Below are 12,847 nucleotides of genomic sequence, written 5' to 3'. Positions count from 1 at the left end.
AGCATCCTGAATTCGACCATTTCATGGTCACTGCAGCCCAGGCCCCCATTAAGTTTTACATCATCAACCAGCCCATTGCTGTTGGTGAGAACAAGGTCCAGCACAGCACCTTTTCTTGTTGCTTACTCTACCATTTGTAGGAGGAAGTTGTCATCAATGCACTCCCAGGACTTTCTAGATTTCTAGTGCTTTGCTGTGTTGTCCCTCCCGCAGATAATCCAGGGGGTTGAAATCCCCATGAGGACCAGGGCCTGTGAGCACGAAGCTGCTCCTGTCTGCCCGTAGAAGGTCTCATCTGCTTGGTCGTCCTGGTCTGGTGGCCTGAAGCAGACCCCCTACTATGATACCTCCTGCAGTCTCCTGAGTTAATTAAGAAATGAAGGATATTTCTGTAGCTTTTTCTTCTAAATTCTCCTTATAATGCCTGTAGAACTTTTGAAGGAGAGGATCTAGGTAGTCTAAGACATATATAACATTCTAATACCCGGTTGAAATTACAAGAATGAAGCAGACCCCCTACTATGATACCTCCTGCAGTCTCCTGAGTTAATTAAGAAATGAAGGATATTTCTGTAGCTTTTTCTTCTAAATTCTCCTTATAATGCCTGTAGAACTTTTGAAGGAGAGGATCTAGGTAGTCTAAGACATATATAACATTCTAATACCCGGTTGAAATTACAAGAATGTGGTTTAAAAAAAAAAAAAAAAAAAAAGACAATGAAGTCATAAAGCAGAAAATGAAAGTGCTAAGTGTCAAAAGCATACATAAGGGGGAAAACCTTAAAAACCAAAAAATGATGAAAGAAAACTTCTCATACAGAATAATGAAATTTCAAGATTTGGAGAAAGAGAAGCCCACAAATGACATTCAGAGCATCCCAGCCTATCTCTCAGAATTTATCCAGAGGAAAGGAGGAAAATTAGAGCTTATCTTTACCATGGATGCTTTTGGCTTGATACAAGTTGGTCTCATACTGTTGTCCACCACCACCATCTCCAGTCTTCAGTGTAATCACCTTCAATTACAGCAAAGAAAAGTGATTGAGAACAGCCTGCAACTTCTGGATAAAATGGGCAAAACATTTCCTCAACAATGTCTAAGAGAAAAAATGTCCTTCAGTTTTCCTGAGCAGGTTCTAAAGCCCAGGCAGAAAGACATAGTCAAAGTGGCCCTTGAAGAGATCTTTCAACACATTTTCTATATCTTTAGCCAAAACCTGACTCTAGCTGCCTGGGACAGGACAGCTTTGGAACAATTCCAAAATGGACTTTATCAGCAAATTGAGCTATTGGAGGCATGTGTGATCAAGAAGCAGAACCTCTGCTTTAAGAGTAAAGAAGTCAACAGGCTGAAACTGAAGAAGTACTTCCAAAAAATAGACAGTTTTCTTAAAGACAAACAACACAACCTTTGCTCCTGGGAGATCAGCCGTGCAGAAATGAGGAAATGTCTTCAGATGATTGATAAACTCATATGGAAGCTTAACAACTAAGGTACAAATATTTTGACCAGACATAACTTAGCTTTAAAATTTTTTATGTAGATTATATTTATATGTATTCTTTGTTCTATGTGGCAGTGCTTATAGTTAACTTTGATTGTATTTAAATACTTACGTTGCTGAAACACATTCTTGCAAATGTCATGCATTATTTAATGTAAGTAAATTTTTCCCTTGGTAAGCAAGGTGTCTACACCAGCTATAGATTAATCTGTATGGCTTTTCAGTGAGAGTTACTCCATAGGAAGGTATAGTAATCTAAGGTCCTTTCCAACCCAAACCACTCTATGATGATTTTATGATTATGACAAATAGTGTAATCCTATGGTGACTTCTGCTGAGAAAATGTGCTGGTATTTTCCATCTAATTTTCAACTACTTTTAGAGAATCAAGTATTTGTGAATGGACTACACATTTTTCATCCTGGCTACTGCAATCTCAGACATCACTACTGAGTTCTGTGTTTGATGTTGCTGCATGAAATTTTCTGCCTCTCTTCCTTTGCTCACAAATTGATACACAGAAACATAAAGTACTTGGTATCCCAATGGATTTCCCCTCCAAACCACATAGTTTTGATTAATAATTACAATATAATTTAACTATTTAAAACAACTTGCAACAAACTGTGCAAAACTCTACTACTGTCTATCAGGTCAAGCATGGATTTTACCCTTGGGAAATTGTCCCTGGGTAACTCCATTTCAAATGGTTGTACTTTCTCCAGTCCCTTGCTGTATATTAGTAAGGGGGAAAACAGTTACATCCAAGCTCTGTTACCTAATGAATATTGGTAAAAATGTAGTAGAAAAAGAAAGAACAAAAAAACATCTTCAAAACAGAGCTAGTGACCAAGACTGATGTATGTTGAGTACAGGCTTCTAGGTCTGGCATAAAGAAGGAGAGGAGAGAAAGCATGGCTGCGGCTCCCAGGGGAGGGTAATGTTAGATCCAGAGGGATGAAATTGCCAGAGGTAGGTGTAAGCATCAGGTGAGGAAACACTTCAGAGTTTCCCCTAATCTCCAGTTATTCAGAAGAGTATTCAATGGGGTGATAATAAAAAAGGTATATCTGAACAAAAACTTGACTGGTAAGAGGAATAGCTATGGTACACCAGATGTCAGGTACCATATCTATGACACAGGTCTCTTTTGCAGGGTGTACATACTCTCCTTTCTATCACTCACGGATGCAAACTAAAGAAGTGACAAGAGACACAGGTATCAGGTATGAAGCTGAAATACCAGAAATAAAACCAGCTGACAACTTCACCATAATCCAGAACAATAGAAAAGACCGAAGAAACAGAGAAAGGCATCAGAGCCATTTTTCCTCCTGGTGACACCCTGCTGCAATTGTTACAGCAAAATTCGTATTTTCTGGTGTTTGTAACTAATGGCACTTGAAATTACCCTGTTGTGAGACTGTTTCAAATCTCGTTTCTGATGCTTGCTTGTTTTTGCTTCTCTTCAAGCCTGTACAATAAAAGGACATTTAGCCTTCCTGCTTTTATGGTTCTGATATCCTAGGTGACTTCTGCAATGCAGTAAACTGTTATTGAAATGGCCTGATAACTTCTGAAATTTGGAAATAGCACAAAAGATTTTCAGCTGCCCTTCCCTGAAGGATCCCAGTTTTTATTGCCTCTCTTGCCTGCAGTGTAGTCTACTAACTGTTCATAAACTCTCATACCATAAAACTTTCTTTTAATAACTTTTCATAACTTCCCTTAAAAATCTTATCACCAAGTAAAAATATGTTTTGAAATATTTCAGTCAACAGGGTACTTTGCTGCACAGAAAAAAACCCGAATGGGCACTAGAGGGCAAAGTGAGATTATAGACAAGTGTAAGAATTGTAGGTGAATGCAAGTGTATTTTGGCAAGAGTATTTCAACTCTTCATGAGCCTGCTGCTTAGCAATAAACTGCTATTGGGTTCACAGAAGGGAACTGAAAGAAAAATGCACTATTCCTGAAAGGAGGAAGAAGATACCAGAGATGATGGACAGGAGCTCATAAAACAGGTCTTATGTGGGGGGAGAAGATGGGCTGTTCTCCACACCAGAATTTCATTTAAATTACTTTTTGGGCAGCTGTGAGGTAATAGAAATTGTTTGTACTGAGACAATGTCTAGAAGTCCCATTTAAAGATGGGAACCCTGGAACAGACATACTTGCACAACAAATAAAAAGGAAAAAGAAAGCAGAAAACCAATATATCTTTGTTTTATTCTTACTTTTTAAAGAAAGGTAAAGGAGCTCTTAAGGCAAAGAAAGAAAGTGAAAGAGTCAGAAGATACTCACCTCCTTGCCATTGAAACATTTTGGACCAATCTATTTTAACACCATTCCGTTACCAGGTCAGCTGTATATTAAACCCTTGGTTAACTGAAACCATCTGGTATTTCTTTCAGTTAGTGTTTTTCTAGAAGTTAAACAAATGTAGCAAAATACAGTTTAACATACATTCTTTTCAAATCTAAATGAACAAAATAGTGAATGTGAAGGCTCAAATCTCAGTAAAATATTTAAGGTTCTAATTCTGTCAGTCCTCAGTTTTGACTGGCAGAATTAATCTACTTTGCTTTGGAAACAGAACGCAAAACAAACAAACAAACAAACAAACAAAAAGTGATCAAAGCAATTGAAGATTGCATTTGATAATTTCCAGTAACATGACTGTGCTTTTCAATACAAAAAAAATCTTCCTACCAAACCTCATATAGGTAAGGATGAGCCATTTCTATCAGTATCATTTCTCACATAAAGAACATAACTAAATCCTGGTAAGGTGCAAGGGCTTTTTCAGCATTGAGGTTTCCTAGCAGAGATAACTCTAACAAGGCAAGTGAGGACAGCGTTGCTCCTCAGCAGGCTGACATGCTGTTGTCACAGCCCATTCTGCATCCCAGCAGGCAGCTGCAGTGCTGCCCCAGGGCCACCCCACCAAGCCCACCTTGCTTCCAAGTGCAATTTAGGCTCTTCATTAGTTGTGACCTGGATAAATTCCTATTCTTTCCATACATTAACACTTAAATCCCCAGCTCACATGAACTGGCAACCCTCTGTTTTAATTTCAGGGGGAGCTGAGGATGATGCAATGGTAGGTGATGAGCTGATAAGCACAGTAAATTTAACGTCCTGCCTCAGTTCTCTCCACAACAGGCTGCAAGGTTGTTTAATTTTTTAAGACCAACCTTCTAAAGTCAAAGTGCTTGCAATTAAGATCCTCAAGCCACGTCACGTTCAGCAATGATGTCAATCCTTTAAGCAAATAACTGCTTTTGAAAGTGTCAAGTAAACACAGCTAACACTCACCTCTACAAAATACTTGTTTAAAACATGGTAATGCATTTGCAAAGTCAAAATCCATATTAAAGAGATTAAATACTGAAATTTCAAATAGCATTATCTGCCCCTGCATGCCATCTACCACCATGTCTACTCACTGTAATTCTTATTGTCCATTGTATTCCTCTACTTTCTTATCGTGGTAGGCCAGAATCTGCACAACTTCCTCTGGACTTAGCTGGATGGAGTACTGTGCACTACAGTTCATTTTCCCAGAAAGGAAATACCTTGACAGACATCTTTATATAAAATAGAAAGTCTTTCTTCTATCAAAAAAACCCCAAACCAAACCTGTTTGGATTCAAGTATTATTTTTAGATTTTGCACTCTTTTTAAGCAATTCATATATTTCTCTTCAAGTGTCTTTGATTTTGAGGTGGACTTAGTTCTGGCCTCCGTTTTCTGGGAAAAGCTCTTATTGGCTGCAGCAGATCTTTTATTGTGATAGGATTTTTTTTAAGTTAGAAATAATTTCCTGCTGCCTGTAGTACAATTCAGCTAATGTTCTCAGGACAAGCAATAAATCCTGACAGTGCTACTCACATGTATTTGAAAAGGATTTTTGCTGAATGTCATTACTGGTCTTACTGGTCATTATAAGTATTCATTATAAGTATTTCAAGATGACAAAACCTTAATTTTCTCTCTTTCTGCTTTTTTTTTTTTTAAGGAAAAAGAAAAAAAAAAAAAGGCAAAAGAAAAACAGGGCACATCTCCCTCTCCTTTCCAGTTCCCCATATCAGGGTAACGGTCACTATTTGTGCAACCATTAAACTAGAAAATGTCAGAAGCTCTTATCGCAACGTCCGTTAAGAGTGACGGGGTTATGACTAACACTTAAAAAAAGGGAAATCTGCCAGCCCATCAGGCTGTAATTCCTCTTTGTTATTGGATTGGGCCACGGGTCTCATCCAGCAATGAAACCGAGTGCAGTGAACTGGGAGGCACAGAGACTGTAGAAGAATGACTCATTCCAGAACTGGGTATGTTTTTGATGTTTAGTTAATCCTTTCACTGTCTCCCTAGCAGAACCAGTGAATTTCTCACTTAGCTGAGAAGAGGCTGGCTGGGAATGAGAAGGAAAGACAGGAACCTCTACTAAAGGATTAAAAAATAATAATAATAATAAATTAAAATGAGTGATGCTATTTACTACACTCCCTGTAAGGAAGTTAATTTGTACAAAAATTGTTACCCTAAAAAAATACATTATTTTGTGCTTGAATATGTAACTCAGATTCTTTAAGTACAGTAGAACCAGCTTATAACAAACATCCTAAAAATAAGTCACTCTTTGCATCATAAAATCAAGCTGCTTTCAAGTTGAAATAGTTTTACTAAAAACATAATTAAGGTGTATTACAGAAACACAATGGTTTGCATTCTTTTTTCTCTGCTGAGAGCATAGTCAGTAGTCTCCTACTGATGAGACATCTGCCTGGCAATTGTGGCAATATCTTGTGGTCTGGGAGATCAATGCTTGAAAAAAATGAATCCCCAAAATAAATTTATTCCTACAGAGTTGTAGAGCTGCTTATGAGTACAAAAATCAACCTAGAGGCCTGAGGACCTGCACCCTCAAAGTTTCCCAGGAAGAACAAGTAAGGAGACTGTCACATCTCCAAGTGACATTTTTGGAAAGTCTGGACAGGAGCTGCTGGGATGCTTTTGTCTATCTTCCCTTACCCTTTGTTCTGCTCCAGCTGCAGGGCAGTGGCAAGGAAATGCCACCAGTCTGCTTTTTCTGAAATACCCCTGCCTGCATGACAGCTCAGCTGTTCTGAAAGATGTTAAATCCAAAAGGTCACTTGTATATGGCCAAAGCCAAACAGATGGGCTGGGATATTTTTTTCCTCCAAAAGAATTTCTAACCTCCACCCGTTTTCACCTGATGAAATTGTAAAGCTAAAAATCCTGCCAGCTCTGTGTCTGTTTGGTGGACTCCTGTGGCACAATGCTTGCTCACCCACTGTGCCTTTCCTCATCCTAAAGCAGCCAGGAACTTCATCTGGTGTGACTTAGTCAGCTGATGCCAAGTCAGCTCTGGTAAGGCAGGTCTCTGCTGAATTTACAAAATTGTTAGGGTGTGAGGAGCAAGCAGCTGGCACAGTTGCTGCTTCCTCTTTTGCCCAGTTGGAGAGTATAGACAAAAGCTCTGACACTTTTCCATGTTAACTTGCTTGCAGTATAGAGATGACTTTGCTTCCTTGTCTGCCTCTGCACAGCCTTTCTTTTCTCATTGGCAGTGGTAGTCACAGGATGTAAACACCAGCCTGCACTGTACAAATAAATAGCGGCTAGTGAGAAGTAAGAGTGTCCAGCACTGCAGCACATCAGCCTCACAGTCCCCAGGCAGCCCATGATTTACTCTTCTGCTTTAACTGAACTAAGTAATACTGGAGTGTGTGCTTCCAATTAAGCAACTGTTCAGTGTTTATGAGCTGTGATTTACCAATGCTTAGAGTAGTGTTAATCCACTGTCGAAAACACAGGCTTGAATTCAGGTAGCCAAAAAAATTTTCTCATGGATGAAAGAAGACATAAAGTTAACAGGAACATTGAAAATTAATGTGAAGATGCATGGTTTGTTTTCTTAAAACACATCTGCATATTGTTTTTATAGCAAATATTTGGAAACAAAAGCTATGCATAAAAGAAGCAGATGCTTTATCCTGGTGATGTCTGCTATTTGAAGAGAATGAGATTCTTTCCTTATCACATGGAACATTCTGGTGCTGCTGTTAACTTCTGTCTTAAAGCACTCCCTTGCAATGGTTTCTGGCACAAGCTCTGTGCCCAGACAGAACATATTTTTTCTCAACTCATGAGGCAGGGAAATGGTGATGCATGGAAACAGTTACAATCTGTTTAGATTTTGAGAAATCCAGGAGATTTAGGCTTAGCATGTGCTGAAGAGTCATGAAGCATGTATTAAGAAATGCCAGCAGTTACATACAAACTATTTTTGATGCTGGTTAAGTACTTTCTAGGCAGAAGTTTTTCTGTAAGGGAAGCAGCTGGAGCAGAGAAAAAAAGTTTACTTCCCAAAAATAAGAGCTAGATTTTTTCCCAAGGCCTATTCTACTCGTCCCATATCCAGCTAATGTGTTCCAATATTGCCATTTAATATTTGTTTTAATCTAAATGTTTATGCAGCTTACACAACTGTGAATGTTTTAAGCACAAAATCCTTTCTTCAAACCCGGTGTGCCTGGAAGTGTTCCCACTTTGGTCTAGTGTCATAAAAGCTTGAGGGCTTGGCATATACCAACATCATTGCTTCCACTGACATCCATCACTTGTTTCACATACCATCACACCAGGAGACATTTTTCCAGGAAGCAACGGCCCTCCAGTCCACAGGGACAAGCTGCTATGAAAGGAAAGCCCTCAAAAGGCTCCAGTGGTAGGCACCACCTCTTCAGCAGGGGTTGCTTTGCTGTGAAGCCCTGCCTGGGACAGGGTAGCACTAGTTGGTGCAAGGTCCCCACAGTGGCTGCAGGCTGCCCAGGCCACCCCAGCCTTCCCCTGCCTCCAGCAACCACAGAGAGGAACTGGTGGCCAGCTCACAAGTTCCTGCAGATGCACTTGTCATCTGAGGGGCTCTTTAATTTGGCAGCTGCCAACAAGAAGGATTTTGCACATCACAAAGCTAGGTGAGCTTTGTTGCTCTTAGGTGTTTTCCTGATGTTTTAAAAGAGCTGTTCTTCCTGCTGCTGGATCCTGTTACAGCCGTGAGCTCAACTCCTGGCAGCATTAGTCATGCCAGTTGTCCTCCCAGCAGCACCAAGTGTGGTAGCTGTTTTGCAAGAGCTATGGGCTGAGCCTTTCAATAGCCATTTGTTTAATTATTTCACTCTAGATTTAGCACTGATTTATTATTCCCTCCTGAGAAGGAAATACATTTTCTAGGCTAGAAAAAGATGATGGTTCTTGAGCAGTAAAAGTGAGCTGCCACACCAGCAGGAAAACAAGGCAAAACTGCATGACCCTGCTGCTAGGGTCCTAGGTGGGAGAGATAACCAGGAAAAAAAAAAGGTGTCCCACTGTATTTGCCAGGAAACCACCCACTTGCCAAGGAGGCATTTCTCACCTCTTCAGGACACCACAGGGTACTGAAGACGATCTTGCCAGGAGCTCAACATGACTAGCAGTAGGGAAGTGACCCAGTAAGGCACATTTTACTCCCCAGACTTTTTGCACTTACACACCATATCTATACTCATTATGTCCTCGGTGACTTCTTCAGTCATAACATCAAATTTCAAATCTCACCATAGCTTGGATGTGGCTTCAACATGAGTGCCAGTGGGAAAACTTAGTTCTTGGCAGAAGGGAGTTATTCAACATTTGATGACATTCTTCCTCATCTGACTTATGCTGAAATAAGCCAAACATACAAGGGCAGAAGTAAAACAAGAGTGGTTTACTTCTCTGCTAGTAGTGCCCATATTTCACCAGGGGCAGGAATAAACAGACATTTCTAGGTTAGGAACTGGAAAATTCTTTCCTCTATCTAAGTAATTTAAAGTGCTCCTTTTATAAAATGCTCTCAGCCTTCTGATTTGAAAGCCTTGCTAGAATTGTTGCAGGTACTGAAGATTGAAACAGAAGAGAAAAACAAATTTTTAGATTTTACATTTATTCTGCAAGAATCCTTCAAAGTACTGCTTGGGCGTTAAGAGATACAGGTGGTAGCATTTACAGACTGGCTTACTGGTACAGCAGCAAGAAACCGATTTAGGATAGCTTAGTTTAGGTGAGGTTATGCTAAGCTTGGCTAGACTAGGCTGGGTAAGAAGTCGGGCAAACGGAGAGGAGATAGAAACTCCCTCCTCGGGACGTTCAGCGTTGTTCCTGCTCAGCGCTACATACGGTGACGTCGTGGGGTGGGGGAAGAGGGAAGAGGAGGGGTGACCTGACCAACAGCTGTTGCAGCTGTGGGGAGAAAAAAGAAGGTCAGGAGCGGGAGCTGCCACCCGACCCCTGCAACAGGTAAATACCTCGTGAGCACAGGTGGCCTAGACAGCTCAGATGCCAGAAGGGCAAAATAAAATCGGGTGGGATATGCCTGAGGGAGAAAAGCACATTTGTTGTTTTTTTTTCACTCAGCCGCTTTCTTCTTCCTGAGCTGGAAGTGCTTGCAGCTTGTCAGCGCGGTGGAAGGGCTAGAAGGAAGCCGTGTCAGCAAAGGGGCTTTTCTAGCACACCTTTGCTGCAGTAAAAATAAATAATTAAACAAATACATTTAAAGAAAAACTAAAAAAAAAAAAAAAGGAACGTCGCCCTCTGGTTGCAGCGCCAGGGCTGCTTCCTCCTGTGCGGCCAGCCCGGGTGGCACGGGAAGGCGGGGAAGTGCTCGGGGCATGCTCGTCTGGGTGGGACCCCCTCGAGGAGGGAGCTGAGGGTGCCCTTCATCCTGGCACCTTGCAAGGGACAACCAGGCTGGGGAAAGGGCTGCCCTCAGCTGGGTGCTGCTGCTATGCTACGTGTCACCTTAGCTCGAGGGGTGCGTGGCCCTGAGCACCTTTCAGACACTGGGGGAACCTGCCTCCTTGCTTACCACGGATGGCAGCTTCCCCAGATGTGCTAAACAGCTTTGTGCTTAAAAAAAAAATTAAAATGCAACAACTGAGTGGTTTTTGTCTGCCTGTGGAAATGCGTCAGGTTTTATAAGCTAAAACTGTATCATGGAATCATAGAACGGTTTGCACTGGAAGGGAACTTACAGATCATCTAGTTCCAGCCCCCTGCATGGGCAGGGACACCTTCCACTAGACCAGGTTGCTCAAATCCCCATCCAACCTGGCCTTGAACACTTCCAGGGATGGGGTTCCACAACTTCCCCGAGCAACCTGTTCCAGTGTCTCACCTCCCTCATAGTGAAGAATTTCCTCACAATGTCTAACCTAAATCTCCCCTCTTCCAGTTCTGATCCATTACCCCTTGGCCTCTCACTACAGACTCTTGCAAACAGTCCCTCCCCAGCTTTCCTTGTAGCCCCTTCAGGTACTGGGAGGCTGCTCCAGGGTCTCCCTGGAGCCTTCTCCAGGTGAACAACCCCACCTCTCTCAGCCTGTCTTCATAGGATAGGTGCTCCAGCCCTTTGATTGGTTTTGTGGCCCTTCTCTGAACTTTCTCCATGAGCTCTACGTCCTTCTTATGCTGGGGGCTCCAGAATTGGACACAGTACTCCAGGTGGGAGTACTCTTACGAGAGCCAAGTCAAGGAGGAGAATCATCTCCCTTGGCCTACAGACCATGCTTCTTTTGGTGTAACTCTGCTGGTGAAAAAGAAAAAAAAAAAAAAAAAAAAGGGAAAAGAGGATGTTTGGGACCATGTTGTTGTGTGTACTAGTTCTGAGTGGTCTTGTATTTCATCTAGTTTCCTAGGTTTTGAGCCCAGATAGAAAGCAGATAAAGTTTTCCACTAAACCAGTTTGATTCTAAATATGATTAATGCATCCCTAGCATTTCAATGTATTTTAACTGACAGGTAGAACTGAAAAAAAGACTATTCGTCCAGGCTTCTGGGTCTCTCTACTGCAAGACCTCCGTCTGTTTCTTTCTCCTGCCATCAGTGCAGGCAGAGTACTGAAATGTGCCATGCTCCCTCAGTGCCTCCAGATGAATGCAACCTGCAAGTGTTAAAGCAGATCACATGACAAGGAATAAATGCAGCAGAAAGTCCATTTTGCAAGCCAGGCAGCAGTGAAGCTAAGCAAGGTTTGTAGAGTCAGCCAGCAAGTTTGGGGCAGGGTGGGGAACTGAACAGCTGCCCAGTGGATTGCTAGTGTTTTGTTTGCAAGGGGGATGCAGAAGCAGGCTCTGTGAAGTAAAAGTGGAATGATGCCTGCTGTGAACTGAGAGGAGCAGGAACTCTAAGTAAGTCCTGTCTCTTCTGCCACTGACCTTTCAAATAGGAGCAGATGGCTGAATTTTATAGTGTGACACAAAACTGTTACGACAGTGAAACAGGTTTTCCTCAGTCTCCTTCTGGTTCTCTAGATAGAGAAAATAGACTTTGGATGAGAAAGACCTTAGAGGAAAGTCACATTTCAGTTTCCTTTGATTACACCAAAATCACCTTTTGTTCTCTGCAGATTTGTTCACCTCTTTCAAAGGCTTCTGTTTGGTCTTAGGCACCTTTTGTATGGGGACTAGCAGTCAAATGAAATCCCATTTTGAGATCCAGGCTGCCCCTTCACAGTGGAGAGCATCACCAAGTGAAGGAGCTGTGCTTCTCGCAGCTCTGGGGCCTGGATTGGTCCCTCAGGTGACACCAGCATGCTGCCCACCAGCACATCTCTGCATTTCCCCGCTGGGAATGTGGGCCCCTCTATACATGCCAACAATGTGTATACACTCAAGCAGTTGCCAGTACATTTTAAAGATGGTGAGTTCTAACATGCAATGGCTGCCATATTGCTGAAACACTAACGTGAAGCTGCATTTACAAAGGTCCTCTTGCTTGGCCCTGTTTAGCCAAGATTAAGCAGTTTAAGAATTGTAAAGACAACAATTTGCTAGCCAGTCAATGAATGAAGTGTTTGGAAAATAAGCCCTCATCAATGAAAGACAAGTTCTGAGGATGAGAGATAGGTGTAGGCAACTAAACTTCAGAAGAAGAAAGAAACCACATGTTCAGCCTGCATCCCATGCAAAGCCCACATGGCAGTATCAGAACTAAGAGCTGAGTGGAGGTGCTGACTGCAAAGCCTTAACAATTTTAGAACTGTTCCTGTAACTTTCATACCCATTACAGTAGTTCATAACCATCCAATAATAAGTTTGTTAAATCAGAACAATGTTCTTAATTTTTTGCCTTTTTGTAATGTACTGTGTCCCATCTTTTATTATTACCACAAGAGATAACGAAGTGTCATTCAATAATAAAGCAAATGGAATTTTGGGTCAATATTTAGAAAGGCAACTGGACTTCAGTCCAATTCAGTTGTGTAATAATTTCCCCAAAATGAATGCTTATGGAAG

The 12,847-nt window shown here is 41.6% G+C and overlaps 1 protein-coding gene across 1 annotated transcript; it reads left to right on the top strand.

The window, feature by feature from the left end:
- The first annotated feature begins 938 nt into the window (after positions 1 to 938).
- LOC104398336 (interferon epsilon-like) lies at positions 939 to 1,493 on the top strand. The gene has a single exon (XM_010008438.1). The coding sequence runs from the start codon at positions 939 to 941 to the stop codon at positions 1,491 to 1,493; it is 555 nt and encodes a 184-aa protein (XP_010006740.1).
- Positions 1,494 to 12,847: the final 11,354 nt, after the last annotated feature.

The sequence above is a fragment of the Chaetura pelagica genome, unplaced genomic scaffold (genome assembly GCF_000747805.2).
Source record: "Chaetura pelagica isolate M959 unplaced genomic scaffold, ChaPel_1.0 scaffold232, whole genome shotgun sequence".
In the NCBI taxonomy this organism is placed as follows: domain Eukaryota; kingdom Metazoa; phylum Chordata; class Aves; order Apodiformes; family Apodidae; genus Chaetura; species Chaetura pelagica.
The sequence above is the reverse complement of the archived record's forward strand: the minus strand, read 5'-3'. Positions and strand labels throughout refer to the sequence as shown.

Bases quoted from the DNA above. Each gene is read 5' to 3' on its own strand.
- LOC104398336 (XM_010008438.1), top strand. From the start codon at position 939: ATGGATGCTTTTGGCTTGATACAAGTTGGTCTCATACTGTTGTCCACC.